Source organism: Lottia gigantea (genome assembly GCF_000327385.1).
Source record: "Lottia gigantea unplaced genomic scaffold LOTGIsca_1, whole genome shotgun sequence".
Classification (NCBI taxonomy): Eukaryota; Metazoa; Mollusca; class Gastropoda; family Lottiidae; genus Lottia; species Lottia gigantea.
In genome coordinates, this window is record NW_008706746.1 from 7,023,099 (window position 1) to 7,039,652 (window position 16,554).

The 16,554-nt window shown below is 32.0% G+C and overlaps 1 protein-coding gene across 1 annotated transcript; it reads right to left on the reverse strand.

Annotated features, from left to right (window-relative positions):
- Positions 1-1,309: 1,309 nt before the first annotated feature.
- On the reverse strand, positions 1,310-9,903 carry LOTGIDRAFT_103202 (hypothetical protein; the record flags this gene model as incomplete). The annotated part of the gene is made up of 18 exons (XM_009045852.1): positions 1,310-1,464; positions 1,810-1,920; positions 2,217-2,296; positions 2,698-2,799; positions 3,131-3,231; positions 3,565-3,642; positions 3,889-4,026; positions 4,516-4,678; positions 4,844-4,914; positions 5,152-5,247; positions 5,761-5,859; positions 6,596-6,742; positions 7,246-7,324; positions 7,537-7,601; positions 7,781-7,898; positions 8,291-8,420; positions 9,019-9,134; positions 9,722-9,903. 18 exons carry the CDS (start codon positions 9,901-9,903, stop codon positions 1,310-1,312), a joined length of 2,031 nt encoding a protein of 676 aa, XP_009044100.1.
- Positions 9,904-16,554: the final 6,651 nt, after the last annotated feature.

The window sequence follows — 16,554 nt, forward strand, 5'->3', positions numbered from 1 at the left end:
TGTTAAATTTAAGTTTAATCATCTCATAGCATCAAACCAATTGATTTAGAGAAGAAAAAAAATTCAATATACAGAAAAAGTAGAATTGGCCAACAAAAAATGCACCAAAAACATTTACTTTACATAATACACAACAAATCTTAACATACAAAGTATTTTACTGACTGATTTTAACAAAAACCAAGCCTATGTCTTAAATTGCTAACATGAAAGTTCTGCTTGTGCTATGCAGCTTGATGGAAACTGCAGAGAATTTCGGAATGCTAAAATTGTTCGTTACCAAATGTTACTGGTTATATTCAGTTGAACTAGAATTTTAGCTTTATAATAGTCATGGTAATCTCATATTAATTTTATTTTGGTAAAAATATAAAGTTTTGTAATGTTATATTTGAAATGAGCACACTTCTCGAAGACATTTTTTAATTTATAATTTGGAATGAATAACAAAAGTAAGACCACTAAGAATTTGGTTAGAAAACGTATGACAGCTATTCTTATTTGCAACCGTACACAACTGCTGATTGCTATGGTGTGAGGGCCACAATAAATTGCACCAAAATTTCCTACATGAACATAAATATCCTAAAACAAATGACACAGAAATATAATCATGTATTTCTTTTATACTTCAATATACATGTATTACATAATTTGCTAGCAAAGTGACATTGACAGTAATTAACATACAAGGGTATTGTATCTTTGTGGGTTCAGAATGTGAACACCCAATAACCTTGGATAACAATTCCTCATTCTTCCAATCAACCTGTATACAGTTGCTGATAATCCTGCCAAGATGTAGAACCAGATGGTAGAAAAAAATGAGACAAAAAAAAGAGACCAAAATTTTGAGGTTAAATCAGGTTTAATGGAAAAGTTGACATGACCACTCTACTTCTATGAACATTTCTATTTATTCAGAGTAAATGATGAATCTAAATGACAAATAAATTATACTAGCTTCAACAATGAAGCAATTATCGTTTTCCACAGAATTTGAATATTTTCTATAAATTAGATTCTTGATTAGGCTTGAGTAAATAAGCCCTGCTTCTACAATAATATTGACTTTAAAGTTTGTAAAGAATGTACAAGTGAAATATATCTACAATAATATAATGGAAAATAAGCAAATATGAAGTTTACTCAGTGTTACAGGAATTATAGTTTTCAGATTGTTATAACAAACATCTCCGAAGCTAATAATCCGAAATTTTTTTTTTTTAATCCCAAATCCGAATGAGTACTATTTTTTAGATGTTAGAAATGAATCTACCTAAGAAATAAATTACAATTAACTAGAGAATTAAACATCGAAGGTCTCCTCAGCATTGGGACATTTACTGGATTGAAATTTCTTAAATCTATTAATAATTTCAGTTATACTATGTTCTCCGTGGACTTTACTATCTCTCGTTCTTACGTTCGCTGTTTCAGCGTTTAATTCTTTCTCTCCTACCACTGTAATAAATAATAATATTATTGAGAATTTTAGTGAATATTTAGGACATTTCTGTACCTTTCTGTCAATATTTACATCGATCTCCTTACGTAAAGGGCATTGTGTCAAATGCATCAGTGTCAATGATTCTATGGGGCTTCCATTTTCATTTATCCTCTACTACAAAAGATACGAGATCGCTGAATGGCTGAGTTTTATGGTAAAGTATGATCTGCCAAGGGAGATTATTAGTCAACCACATTGAATGAAAGTATCAGTCAGATGAGATATATATTGTTGCTATAGAAACATGGCTACAATGTCTATGTACTCTCTGCTAGCAGTCAGAAATAATTGACACTCACCAAAGATAAAGTTATACTGAGCTATTTGAGCATTTCGAACTTTTTTATTCATTGTATCAGCATCATCGATATCATAATCACATAGAAACCCTGCTTCTTGAATCTGTTTCGCTACCTGAAATACACAAATAAATTTAATGTAAACTGTAAAACTACATTGAAATAGTTTAACATCCTATTTTATTGTTTCTACTTCTAGTATTGGAATGTATGCAGTGGGCAATAAGGGAAATTGAGCCAGGACAGCAGTATCAGCCTACTCTTTAAACAATTAACAATGTCATTAAAGTTATACTTGACAAAGATTATCCTGCAGTTTGCAATGAGAGAAATGTCAAGGAATCTTTAGTGTGCATTATCTACAGCACATGGCATGGCGTCTAGCTTTATTGTCCAATCAGAAAGACGTCTTACCTTAACAGTATAATCATTGAATGGTGAAGCTACTGGAATAACTATACCTTGTCGAGGAGATAACCAGAATGGCCTGAAATGAAATGAAATGAAATAAAACAATGAAATAAAACAATGATATGAAATGGAATTCATGATTTACTGTTGTTCACATTAAGCAGCAAGTAGTTTGGAAACCTGACAATAGGCAACTACCATGCTGTGTAAGTATTAAAGAAAATGTGCCATAACAAAACAACTGTTTGAAATAATGAAGATAGGATTATAAATATGTAGACACTACTAACTCTGAATGTTAATTCCCAGATTAGGGATCTTGAATTAAAAATATTCAATATAGATCTAAGGGTAATTATAATTAACATATTGTCTATACAAGCTCATAAAGCCAAATTTCAGCTATAGACATCATTTTTCAGATCAGAATGAGTATAGTTTGTCTACATTTTTTGAAAGACAAAACATGAGACTTACCATTTTCCACCATAAGATTCACATAAAATAGCAATCATTCTCTCGACAGATCCTAATATAGCTCGGTGGATTATAACTGGCTTCTCTTTCTCTCCAGATTCACTGTAATAGAATGAAACAAAATTAAATAAGATAAATTTTGCCAGGACAGCGCTAATAGCCAACTCATTATGATTTCCAACTGTCGAGGGATCGTTTAAGTGCACAAGTTGTGGCACACAGGGCCCAAGTTTATTTTCCCATCCGAAGGACTAAATGCTTTTTCCTTCCATGTGATTCCCCCTTTTTTGACAAAATGATTCCTTCATGTCTTGGGGTGGGTTCACTTCCATGATACACCTACAGGATAAAGGACTCCCGCACTCCCTTAAAAGCCACCTAGCCATCTGAATATAACATAGAATGAGTTATTTAATATTCATATAAAACTTACTTGATATAGCCCAGATTAAATCTAAGTGGAAGTTGAAAATCTAACTGAATAGTAGCACATTGATGTTGTCTTCGTAACGCGTCTAGAATGGTGATATCAATCTATAAAATACCAAAATAAATATCATTAATAAGTCTGATTCTACACACCAGAACATTTACTTTGAAAGGCATTTTATCAAATCAACATTTTTTACTTCATAGATTTTTAGAAATAGTATTCCAATTCAAAATAGTTTGTTAGGTTATGTAGCTTTACTCCAAGACTAATATATTTATTAAAATTTTAGTGGGCAGTGGGATAAAAGGCAAGTTAGGTTGTAAAGTACTTAAATCCTCATAATCCTTTTACAGATAAAGACCATCCAAGAAACAATTATTAAACAAAAATCAAAACTTCATTATAATTGCAAGAAATATAATCAATAAACTTACTTTTGGTCCGTAGAAAGCTCCATCACCAGGGTTCAATTCCCATTTAGAACCAAAATTATTTAAACATTCTTCTAAAGCCTAGAATTAATACAAACAAATACAAACTTGGTTTATCAATTAAAAAGCATTCTGAACACAAAAGACTGTGATTGTAGCAAAAATAGCTTGTAGATTTTTTTGAAATCAAGGATTTTCAAGGCAACGGACGGAATTCAAGGGTTTTTCAAGGCTGTGCGAACCCTGTGAAAGAAAGTCGGATTTGACCTGTTGTTGTCTTCACATTGTATATTTTATATAACAAAAGAAAGATATCTCTATACCAACCTTCTCAGCCTTATCCCACATTTCTATTTCACCCAGATATTTCTCTGGTCTGGTTGAAAGCTTTAATTTAAACGTAAATCCAAAAACATTATAAACACCATTGAGAAAATCTAAACATCCAGCTATCTCTTCTTTTATCTGAAATTATGAGATATTATTTTTACTTTGAAAAAAGCTAAGGTATGCTTAAAATTCAGGAGTGCTTGATACCACTCAGCAAATGTGTCAATTAAGTCACAATACAGCCATAGGGAGTCCACACGGCTCAACTTTTTTTTTTTTTATTCTCACAATCAATGTAATAGTTCCTAAATAATATTAACAGTCATGTGACTCTCTGAAAAGACACAATTGGCAGCAAGGTGACTCTTGGAAGAGCTAGCCGTTGCCATCAGCATTTTCTTACATTGAGAGGATTCCCCAGCAGCTATAGCCTAGCAGACAACAACTAGCTATTTCTACTAGATAAAGGATCTTATATTTCAGTCGACCTAGCTATAAATGGGTTTAGATTATTCTGGGAATGATCATACAAAAGATTTAGACACAGACCAGGTGGTGAAAAATTTCTGTTGCTGAACCGAAGTTGTTTTTTTTTTTGTGCAATACCAAAATCAAAGAACCAACCTGAGAAAATCTGCAGAAGATATGAGCATCATCCTGTTGGAATCTACGAACTCGAGTCAGACCAGTTAGTGCCCCTGATAATTCGTTACGATGTAAAACTCCAAAATCAGCAAATCGTAAAGGTAAATCTCTCCATGATCTCGTGGTGTGATCAAACATTAAACTGAAATATAATACAAATGATTCTTAATACTTACACGCTTGTCACAGACACCTAATACCACTTTTCATTATGAAATAATTCCTCATGTATGATTTCCATACCTCCTCATTCAATGACAAAAATCAATCTAGAAGTGATTTTCTTGTAATAAAACATAATTCTTACCAATGTCCTGGACAATTCATGGGTTTCAAAGCAAACGTTTCTTTTTCTACTTCAAATGAAAACATATTTTCCTGTAAAAATAATAGAAATATTGGTTTGGTTGACAAGGAATTTTAAAAAGCTGATATTCCACGGTGGTTTAACTTATAAAGTTGTAATTTGGTGAAAAGATGTCTTAAATATGAATCAAATAAAGGCACTCTGTATCTACTTCCAACAACGCTTCATCTAAAATAAAAACTCATCCATCAATTGTAACCAAATGTCAAAATCAAGGGCAAATCCTGAATAAAGAAAATATAACTTACAGAATAATGTTGCCAATGTCCAGAGACCTCCCAGAGTTTACTGTTATAAATATTGGGTGATACCACCTCTTTAAACCCACGTTTCCAATATTCTTCCTGAAAATAATACATATTGATTATTGATTGATTATTGATTGATTATTATTATTCAGTAACAATGTACCCTGTCATTCCTTCTTCACCATGTCTGACATTTTTACATATTCCTACCGTGTTTCACTTTAGCAGGTAAAATACTACCAAGGTACTTCATACATATGATGGCCATTCAACACTTCAATTTAAAATGAACCTTTGGAACATTTACTGTTATACCACTCGAGGACATAAGAATGCATTTATAGAAACCCATGGGCCTAGATTTAAATTTTTAATAAATACCATATAGATATAAGATTTGAACGACATATAGAAGCGAGAAAGCGATTATGTGCCCAAGCTTATTAAAGAAGTGTGTTATATTCCATAATATTGTCTTGTGTTTTTGTCACCATATAAATAAATTGATCATTTACTCTGGATATTTACACCATTGCACTATTTTGAAATTTTTAAACCAATAATAATTCAGGATACTTAATTTTAAGTATTCATAGACCTTGGACTTACCCTAATAAATGTTACCAATAGATTATAAATATGGGCACCACGAGGCAGGAAAAAACAACTACCAGGACTCAATTCATGGAAGAAAAATAAATCTTGTTCCTAAAAAAAAATAAAATAATAAAAATTTTCATTTGTTATTCATGAAATATACTTGATAGATATATTATCATCTTGAAAGTCAAAATTCAATTGGTTTGTAGTCACTTTAATAGGCTTTATCAATTCAATAGTAACTTAGCTCTTGTCAATAATGCTACGTTCGATACCACTTGTGAAAATAGTGCTTACGACGAAGTGCGAAAATCGTGCTAAAAAATGGAGACTGTTGACTGGAAGCTGGAGACTGTTAACTGGAGACTTTGTAACTAAAGATGGACGACGAAATAATGTTAGCCATTATTCCATGAGGTCAAGATGAAGGCTGTAGAAATTGTGAAAATGTAGTAAATACGAGAAAAACCTACTATCGAAAGGGAAATTCACAACATTAAACCTGTGAACACGGTAATTACGAGAGGTATCGAACGCAGCATAAGTCTTTTTGAAGTTACATATACAAAAACCCAATTCCAAATAAATTAAATCAAATATAGCTGAACAAACATAGACACAATTCATTTCGACTAGACCACTTTATATTGGGTAGTTTAAGTAGTGATGAACACAATGTAAGTTAATGTCCCTTTAAGTTTCTCATACTTTTTATTCTACATAAAAACATATTAAGTGGACTGTTCTTGATTGTGTTTTGAATCAGACCCAGATGATCTATATTCTAGATATACAAGAAAATGTTTGATCAAATATATATTAAATAAATATTTCCAAAACTCACTTTCCCAATTTTTCTATGATCCCGTTTAGCAGCCTCTTCTTGGAAATGTTTCCACTCTTTCATTTGTTTACCGTCAGGAAAGGAAATTCCGTAAATTCTCTGTAGAGATTCAGCATCAGCTTTTCCTTCCCAATAAGTAGAAGATCCCTGAAATAACATATCAATATTCAAATATTACACTAACCCAGTTTTTCATCCAATCAGCATTGGATAAACTGAATACTTCTTCATTAAAAATCACATAATATTTTGACTGGCAGCTAGGATTGTGTTCTTAGTAAGTCCCTTCACATTATACACCTACTTCTTAACCATGAAAGTTTACTTAATATGATCTAACTATTACATAGAAGCACAATTAGTTTTCTTTCATCAAATATGCCAAGTCTATAAATTTCTTTTGTTAGACAACCACCCCCTGGTTTTTTTAATGATCTCTTCTTAACATGCATCATTGATTGAAAGTATACATGTGTGGAAGACTTCATTAATAGATCAAGGGTCCCCCCCCCCACCAATCTTTTCAAATTACTTGTCATTGATGCCTGATATGCCTGGTGCTGTGTACCCCCTTGTGGCCCTCTCACAAACTGATACATAGAAGGCGACTGATACTGTATATTGATTAAGGGACAAGAATTGGAACTGACCTTAGTAACAGCGAATGATTTAACTTTACCAGTATGTCTGATATGAGGTCCTCGACATAAATCTATCAATGGACCACATCTACAATAAAAACATATACATACAATTCAATTTCAATATCAATTAAATGCTGGGACAACATTTCACAGAGGCATTAATTTGCCCTCTCTTTTGGGAGTTCCTGTACCTTTCACATACATCTAAAAATTTGCTATTGCTTTATGTCTTCTTTTCTTCACCTGATCGGGCTAATGAAGACAAATAATATATAAACTATGATAAAAAAAACTTACTTATATACAGTAGTAGTTGGGGTGGTGACTTTTTCATTTAAAATTCTTTGTTTAAATTTATTATACTGAAAATATATAATAATACAATACCATTTCCACTCAGATCTTAATACTGTATATAGTAAACATACCAGAATTTATCAAATTAGCTTTTATACTGTTGTCAATTCCAGTAAAAATAAATTGACAGGGAACAAAAAAAAACCCTCATTATCCAAGGTTGAATATAAAACAATTTTCATACCTCAAACATCTCCAGTAAATGTTCTTTTTTCATTTCCAATCGTTCAAACGGTTGTTTTTCTTTCGTGATGTTTTTAACAATAGTTTCTAGTTTAGGATAATCAAAACTTGATACATTTCTACAAGATAAATAAAATATTACATGTTTCATAAACCAACAAAAAAACTCTCTTTCCATCTTAAGAATCATTTTAATTTGACTGGGATAACAGCTTAGGTTCTGAAGATCTTTTCTACCAGCTGGCTCTTACCAAAAACTCTTGACATTGATCTTTCCTGAACAATTTGTACCCATGAAATAATATGAAATGATATCGTGCAAAAGACTCATTCATGTTCTTAAACTTACACAATTGTTAAAACAGAAGCACTTACTACAGAAACTCCAAAATGTATTTTTTCAATATTGTTGTAACAAGGGCAATTTTTAACCTGTATATTTTCAAAACTTGTTATTAATTTAAATTGGAAGATCTTTAAGAGAAACTGGCAGCCATTAGATTCAACTTACTTGTCCCCAACAAACATATCATAATAAAATCCACTCTCTATTGGAGGACCGTAACAAAGATGGCCACCATAATGTAGTTCCATTGCTTCACCCAACATGTGGGCACTGGAATGCCAGAACACATACTGACCTAAAATATCAATCTCTCAGTTACAATAGTTATGCTTATTAGGGAACGACTTAAGAGTCTTTGATGATGTATGGATGACTTCAAAGTATCAATAGTTGAATAATAATCTTTGCTCAATTAGAGAAGCAACAGCCATACTTTATTAAATTGCTTTATAAGTTTAAAAAATCATTTACAGGCTACCAGCACTTAGGTTTACATATTATTCAGTAACTTTGTAGAGCGGTTACTGTTGGACTAAGTAACAATAGTGTGTCATGTAGGACATTGATAGCAATGACCAATTGTGGAAAAGTGAATCCCGAAAAAGAGAAGTATGAAAACTTCCTTGCAGCAGATATCCCATATTTATCATTATCTTAAGAAAAGAGTCATAATGCACACATTGATTGGTAAAAAGAAACTCATTAGAACATGACAGCAAAAGAAACTAAATTTTCATGTGCTATGTAGAACTCTATTGTATGGATTGTTCACATTAATATATTTACAGCTGGAAATTTAAAGAGTTGGCTTATACAGCTCAGGCATAGTTTACTCACAGAGCAAACTGCATAGCATGGTCTGGCTTGCTGAAGCAAGAAAATAGGGAACCTACCATCTGTATCATCAAACTTCAATAATTCTAAAGACGCATCTTTCTCTAATGGACGATCCAAGTCCCATAACTCTCCATTAACTTTGGCTATCACAGTATTATCAGCTAGTCCTTGACTAAAAATAAATTTAACAAGAAATTCAGAATTGTGTCTTTTAGGAACACTTATAAATAGAAGATCGGGGGAAGCGCCATCTTGGCCTACAGCAACTTGTCATCTACCAACCACACCAAGAGCAAATTGCAGTATCTTGTCACCCACAAAACAATCAAAACATCTTTTAAAAAATGTCCGACTGGGAAAAAAATAACAACAGCCCTGAGTTCTATCTTCATTAGTGATTTAAGAAACAATGAAAAAATTGTTTGATAGCTCAGCACGAGTTTTGTCAAAAGTGATAAATTAAATTACAATTGTTCATAAATGTATTTTACTATTTCTATCGATTCTAAGTTACTCCTTTCATAACAACTATAGGTGCCTTATACCGCGTCATTACATTTGCATCCTAATTTGCCAGTCATGTCTGACTGCAATTTTGATTTGTAGGACACTTTCTACGCAAATGAGTCTAATTTTTTAGATTTTTCATGAATTTGTGATGAAATTTGGTACAAATTTTTAATTTATGTGTTAAAATCTGGTTGAATTTTAAAAAACCAACATAAAATATGTTATCAAACAAACAAAACACAATCATACCTAATGCCTTTAGCCACTTCATACGGAGTAGTACGCCATGATTCAGCTTCTACTACTTTACCATCAGGTAGAGTGACTTTGATTGATTGAGCTGGTTGTGCCGCTACCCAATCATCATATTCCTTTTTTAATCTATCCCATAATTTCTGTCGTTTCTCAATAAACTCTGGTGGTGGGGTCATCTAATAAAAGATATATCAAATTAAATGGAGTTTTACATCTTTCCATTAACTAGGCTATAAAGACGAGCAACACTATGCAGTGCGCAATGAGTGAAATTTACATTATACATGTAAAGAATGATATCTCAACTTGAGAATTCACCTCCATGGAGATGCTCTATAAATAAAGGGCACAGTTAAGTCTGGTGCTCTTTTTCCACTGCTAATTCACCTTCTTGAAAACCTGAATGCCAATAAGTCTTTCTTTCATAGTATGGAGCAAGCTCTACACATTTAAGATTGAAAACCAGTTATGCTAATGCTGCTGTCCTGGCACAAATGTTCTCACACTACGCCTGCATGACATTACAAACAGTTTCTTCTGATTTTGTTCAAACTTACATAAAGTGGTTCACTGCTAGTATCTCCAGCCCCTCCTCCCCCCTTCTTCTTTTCTTTCTTTTTATTAACACCTTTTCCTTGAGCTTCCTATCAAATATAACATTACAATTGTTACTTTGTGAAGTCTCAGTCAATAAAAAAGATCATAAAGGCATTGGCAAAGGCCTGTTCCCTAATCTATTTCTCTTATGAATGAAATATTGTTAACAATTGTTATTTTTTTATATTTTAGACACAAACTGGATACAGATATTTTCAAACACCCTTAAATATATCTCTTAGCTTCTTTCTCAAATAAATCATTTCTAATGACCATTTCAGAAAACATATATTCTTGCCCAACAAAATTATTCATCTTAATTCAAAATACTTTTCATTTCCTGATCTTAGTGAAATAAAAATACAAAATGTTATATAAATTAATTATAACTAAACATATATAGGCCTACAAATTGGAATAATGAAAATATAAATGAAATTTTGAGTTCTAAATTAATTTCTAACCCTCCATTTAATTAGGCCTACTATCAATTCAGAAAATTTCTGCTTTTACCTGAAGTTCCATATTGATTTAGCTTAACAAATTTACAACAGGTTATAAAAAAATTACAAGTCCTTTGATCAATTTTCAAGTCAACTAGCTAAACTATACTAAACGCAATCATAAATATCTTTTATAAAACCTTCTGTTATCTCACACTGTTGTCGAAAATCAATGATGATGAAACACATGTGAAATGAAAATAACTTGGGCTAAATATAGAGTTGTTTATTGTCACAAAAATAGATCTTGACCAGTCGTGCTTCATCGACTACAAGAAAATTTATACAATACTAAAACAATATATAAAGTAGACTAATAGACTGGGGTGAAATGAATTAATTTCTTTCCATATATTAGGCTCCTATTATGCCTTAAAATTAAGCTAATTAACAAAACCGAGGGTGTGTCATGACTTTCAAAGGGCAGCCTTATAGGGTAGGGTACGGATCATTCCAAAGAGTAGTATATCATTTTAAGACCGAATGGTGACAATGTAAATTATGGAAACTTTGTGTACAATCAGAACCCAACAGTCATAAACTATCAAATTGTGTTCAGTTATAGAAATATATATGGCAATAACTATTGACTGGATTACAAACTGAACCAGGGACAGGGTTGAATGGGTGTGTTTCTATTTCAGATGATGCAATCCACAATCAATATTCAATACTTGCTTGGGAATGAAGTTTGAAGTAACTCGACATTATCAGAAAGAAGGAATATCTTGCCCTAACAATACATGACAAACAAAGGTTGAAAAAAAGATGATCGATGCTTTTTACATTACTACTTCTAAATACCGACAAAGGGCAAGCGACATGAACAAGCGAAAGTGAGTGATTAGTGAAACGAAACCATTTTGTTGTTGAAGAAGTAGACACACCATACTCATTGCTCTGACATAGGTGAGACCTATCTTCTTAGCAACATGGAGGATTTTACATCTGGAAAGCATTTTAAGTTGAACTGAAGAATAAAACATTTATCTAAAAGATCCTCATGCCTTCTTTTTGTCGGCGATTTCCATTTTCGCTACACCAACTTCCACGTTGTCCGCCATGCTTGTTGATGTGTATTGTTTATTCACGGATTGGAAATTCAATCTCAACTATTCTCGATCTCATCAATGTTAAAAGAGTTTCTATAAATTTAATTCTATCCGTAAAATTTCAGATATAGTCTTGATCGGCCAGACGTAAAAGTAACTTAAATCTTGATCAGCCAGACGTAAACATGAAATTAGTCTTGATCAACCAGACGTAACAAGTCTTGATCATCAAGGAATAAGTTAAATCACATGATTTGTATGGCAGTAACGTGACAGGTGTCAAACGTTCAGATGAAGTAAAGTTTTATCATTTAAATTAGTGAGAATTTTATCTCGTTACGTTTATTAGGTCAAATCTTTGTTCACTGTTGGATCTCCGTTAAGACGGAGTAGTTGTGCAGTTTACCAAGCAGGGATAATTTGAGAATTTCAACACCGATAAGGGCCTTTTATTTGTAAGTTACTCAATTTCTTATTTTGAATCTTCATCAGAAAATGATTCTAAGCTGGGACTGCTATGTATTAAGATAATAGCTAAAGAAGTATGGGGATATATATCTAACTCTTTTATTCTTATCTCAAGTCTCCTTCCATAAAAACTTCAACCTATGAAAACCTTGCTTTTGAAAGTTTGGTGTATTTTTAATTAGACTGCCCTCATTGAGAAAACAAAATGTTTGTTGAAAGGAGAGAAGGTTTTACAACTGTCCAATGTTCTTTTTAATTTGAACTTTGAAGAAAGCAGAAAATTAAAACTGATAACTTTAATTAAAATTTTAAGTTTGATATTAGTCAGAATGATTGATTGAAAAGGTATCAGGACAACTCGGACTAATAATTTTGTCTTCAACATGGGTCGGTCAAATTAAAGAAAGTGATCTTAGTTTATCTTTGGTCTGAGTTGTTGATTTCTCAATGGTTGTAAACAAGCATGATATTTGATATTGAGTCTATGAATAAAATTAAATTTCTGCCACTTTTCCCCCTATAAAAGCTTAAGCTTATATACTGAGTACATAGTTTATAATTTGAAAGAAGAAGGAAATTAAAACTGGAAACTTTATAAGTTTAGGTATGAATCAGTATATGACAGTGTTGATTGATTAAAAGTGTAAATAAATGATATATTATAACTGATTGAGACAGTACAATAACTTATTGTATAGGATGGGGACAAAATATATGCAAAATTCTTTTTTTTCTGTAGAAATAGCATGTATCTGCTGTAGATCATTAAATGTGTTAAAGTGTTAAAGGAATATTACCTCTTAGAATGAACAAATTTTAAGTCTCTTGGTCAACCAGTGTAGACCAGTATATTCATCAATTGGACTTATCAGGTGCCATGTCTAATGAATAGAATCTCTCTGTAAGACGATATATTTATTAAACTATACAATATGAAAAAGAAATTCTCACTGTTAAAATAATGCTCAATACATCAATTGTCGAGTGATATAGAAATACCACTGTTAAAATAATGCTCAATACATCAATTATAGAGCAATATAGAAATACTACTGTTAAAATAGTAATCAATACATCAATTGTAGAGTGATATAGAAATACCACTGTTAAAATAATGCTCAATACATCAATTGTAGAGTGATATAGAAATACCACTGTTAAAATAATGCTCATTTCATCAATTGTAGAGTGATATAGAAATACTACTGTTAAAATAGTGCTCAATACATCAATTGTAGAGTGATATAGAAATACCACTGTTAAAATAATGCTCAATACATCAATTGTCGAGTGATATAGAAATACCACTGTTACAATAATGCTCAATTCATCAATTGTAGAGTGATATAGAAATACCACTGTTAAAATAATGCTCAATACATCAATTGTAGAGTGATATAGAAATACCACTGTTAAAATAATGCTCAATACATCAATTGTAGAGTGATATAGAAATACCACTGTTAAAATAATGCCCAATTCATCAATTGTAGAGTGATATAGAAATACCACTGTTAAAATAATGCTCAATTCATCAATTGTAGAGTGATATAGAAATACTACTGTTAAAATAGTGCTCAATACATCAATTGTAGAGTGATATAGAAATACCACTGTTAAAATAGTGCTCAATACATCAATTGTAGAGTGATATAGAAATACCACTGTTAAAATAGTACTCAATACATCAATTGTAGAGCTATATAGAAATACCACTGTTAAAATAGTACTCAATACATCAATTGTAGAGTGATATAGAAATACCACTGTTAAAATAGTGCTCAATACATCAATTGTAGAGTGATATAGAAATACTACTGTTAAAATAGTGCTCAATACATCAATTGTAGAGCGATATAGAAATACCACTGTTAAAATAGTGCTCAATACATCAATTGTAGAGTGATATAGAAATATCACTGGTAAAATAGAGCTTAATACATCAATTATAGAGCAATATAGAAATACTACTGTTAAAATAGTAATCAATACATCAATTGTAGAGTGATATAGAAATACCACTGATAAAATAGTACTCAATACATCAATTGTAGAGTGATATAGAAATACCACTGTTAAAATAGTGCTCAATACATCAATTGTAGAGCGATATAGAAATACCACTGTTAAAATAATGCTCAATTCATCAATTGTAGAGTGATATAGAAATACTACTGTTAAAATAGTGCTCAATACATCAATTGTAGAGCGATATAGAAATACCACTGTTAAAATAGTGCTCAATACATCAATTGTAGAGTGATATAGAAATATCACTGGTAAAATAGTGCTTAATACATCAATTATAGAGCAATATAGAAATACTACTGTTAAAATAGTAATCAATACATCAATTGTAGAGTGATATAGAAATACCAGTGTTGAAATACATCAATTATGCCTAGTTCACACCAACTGCGAATGCCGCGCTTTAAATCGGTGAGCAAAGCGCCATCATTTTTTGTTTACTTTTCAAAAAATATCACGATCTCCCAAGTAATGTTACGCTCTGATAAGCTCTGATACGAATTGGTTACACTTTGGGGACGAATTATTTCCCGATTTGATCAGGCCTTGTTATGCTTTAAATCACGCTTTGATAAGCTTTATTAAGCTTTGATGCAGTTATGACGCTTAAAATCACGCTCTGATTCGATTATCAAGCTCTGTTGTGCATTGTCAATCTCTGTTACGCATTGGAAAATTTCGAAATGGCTGATTTCATGCCGCTTTTGATCAAGTGGTGACAGACCGTGAAGACTGGGGTCCCCGCTTTGAATAAAGCTCTGTTAAGCTTTCCTACGCTTTGAGTCAAGCTTTGCTGAACCTTGTTACGCTTTGATACGTTCTCGGCGCTTTAATCAATTCGTGACAGAGCGCCCAAAATTTTTAAACAGTTTTAAATTTTTTGGCGCTCTTGCCGAATATCCAGCTTTGCTCAAAGCTTTCCAATGATCTATTACGACCCTGGCACTTAAGTCGAGCTTTGTTACGCTTTGGTACCGCTTTGTACGCCGCTTTAAAGCGCCATCAAAGCGCCGTTGGTGTGAACTGAGCATTATAGAGCAATATAGAAACAGGTACGGTACACAAAGTTTCAGCAAAGTAGGTCAGTTGTCTGAAGATCGCATAGCATGAAACTCTTAATAAAAACATGATTTTTAAGGTTCTGTTTTAATATTTCTATTCATTAAACTATGCTTTAAATATGTTTCAAAATTACTTGGATTATTACTTCTTTGCTCCTTATTTCCTTGTTAAAATAGTGCTCAATACATCAATTGTAGAGCAATAGGAAATAAGTCAGTTCTCTAAAGATCACACAGTGTGAAACTCTGAATAACAACATGTTTCAGGTTCAGTTTTATTATTAAAGTGTCATTATTACTTATTTGTTGTATTCAAACAGTTCATTGTTAATGTTAGATTTTTATCAAACTTCTATCAATTTCTCTGAATGTATATTTATTTGAGAACTATTGAAATATCCCCTTCATTTACCTCCCTCTCCTTCATTTCATCTAATGACACATGTAAATTGTGTTCTTTGTTTTTAAAAAAGTGTGTTATACCATAATATATTCACTTGTTTTTTGGCATATCTGCTACCTTATGGTTTGAAATAGAGTTCTATATCCTATTGTTTTTAGGGACTGTGTGAGCTATGTATGGAAGGATCAAATTACTAGAATAGTATAATGATTCATGTATTAAAGGGATTGTAAAGAGGCTTTCCAAACTTTTTTAATGTGTATTGGGGACACCGATAGCATCAATTTGCACCAATCCAATTTTCAATCGGACGTCTGTTGTTCCTGCATTTTCACTAAAAGAATCTTAAGTGTGTGATGATTTCATTAATCGCGAAATTTGCTTAGCCACTCAAGGCCCCAGCAATTAGTTAAAGGGCAATTGCAGGAACCACTGACGACTGATTGAACATTGGAATTGTGCAAATTGATGCTATCTATCAGTGTCTTTGATATGCATACAATTTTTAGAAATCCTCTTTACAATCCCTTTAAATTGCCTTCTATCTGTCATGTTGAAATTTCTTGTTTATACAATACAGCATGTGTCATGTGTCCATTGATACATATATATATATATCAATTGATGTATTGAGGCTGAAAATAGGTCAGTTGTCTGAATATGAATTTATAAGAACTGCAGGACTAGGACGCAGGCTGAAAATAGGTCAGTTGTC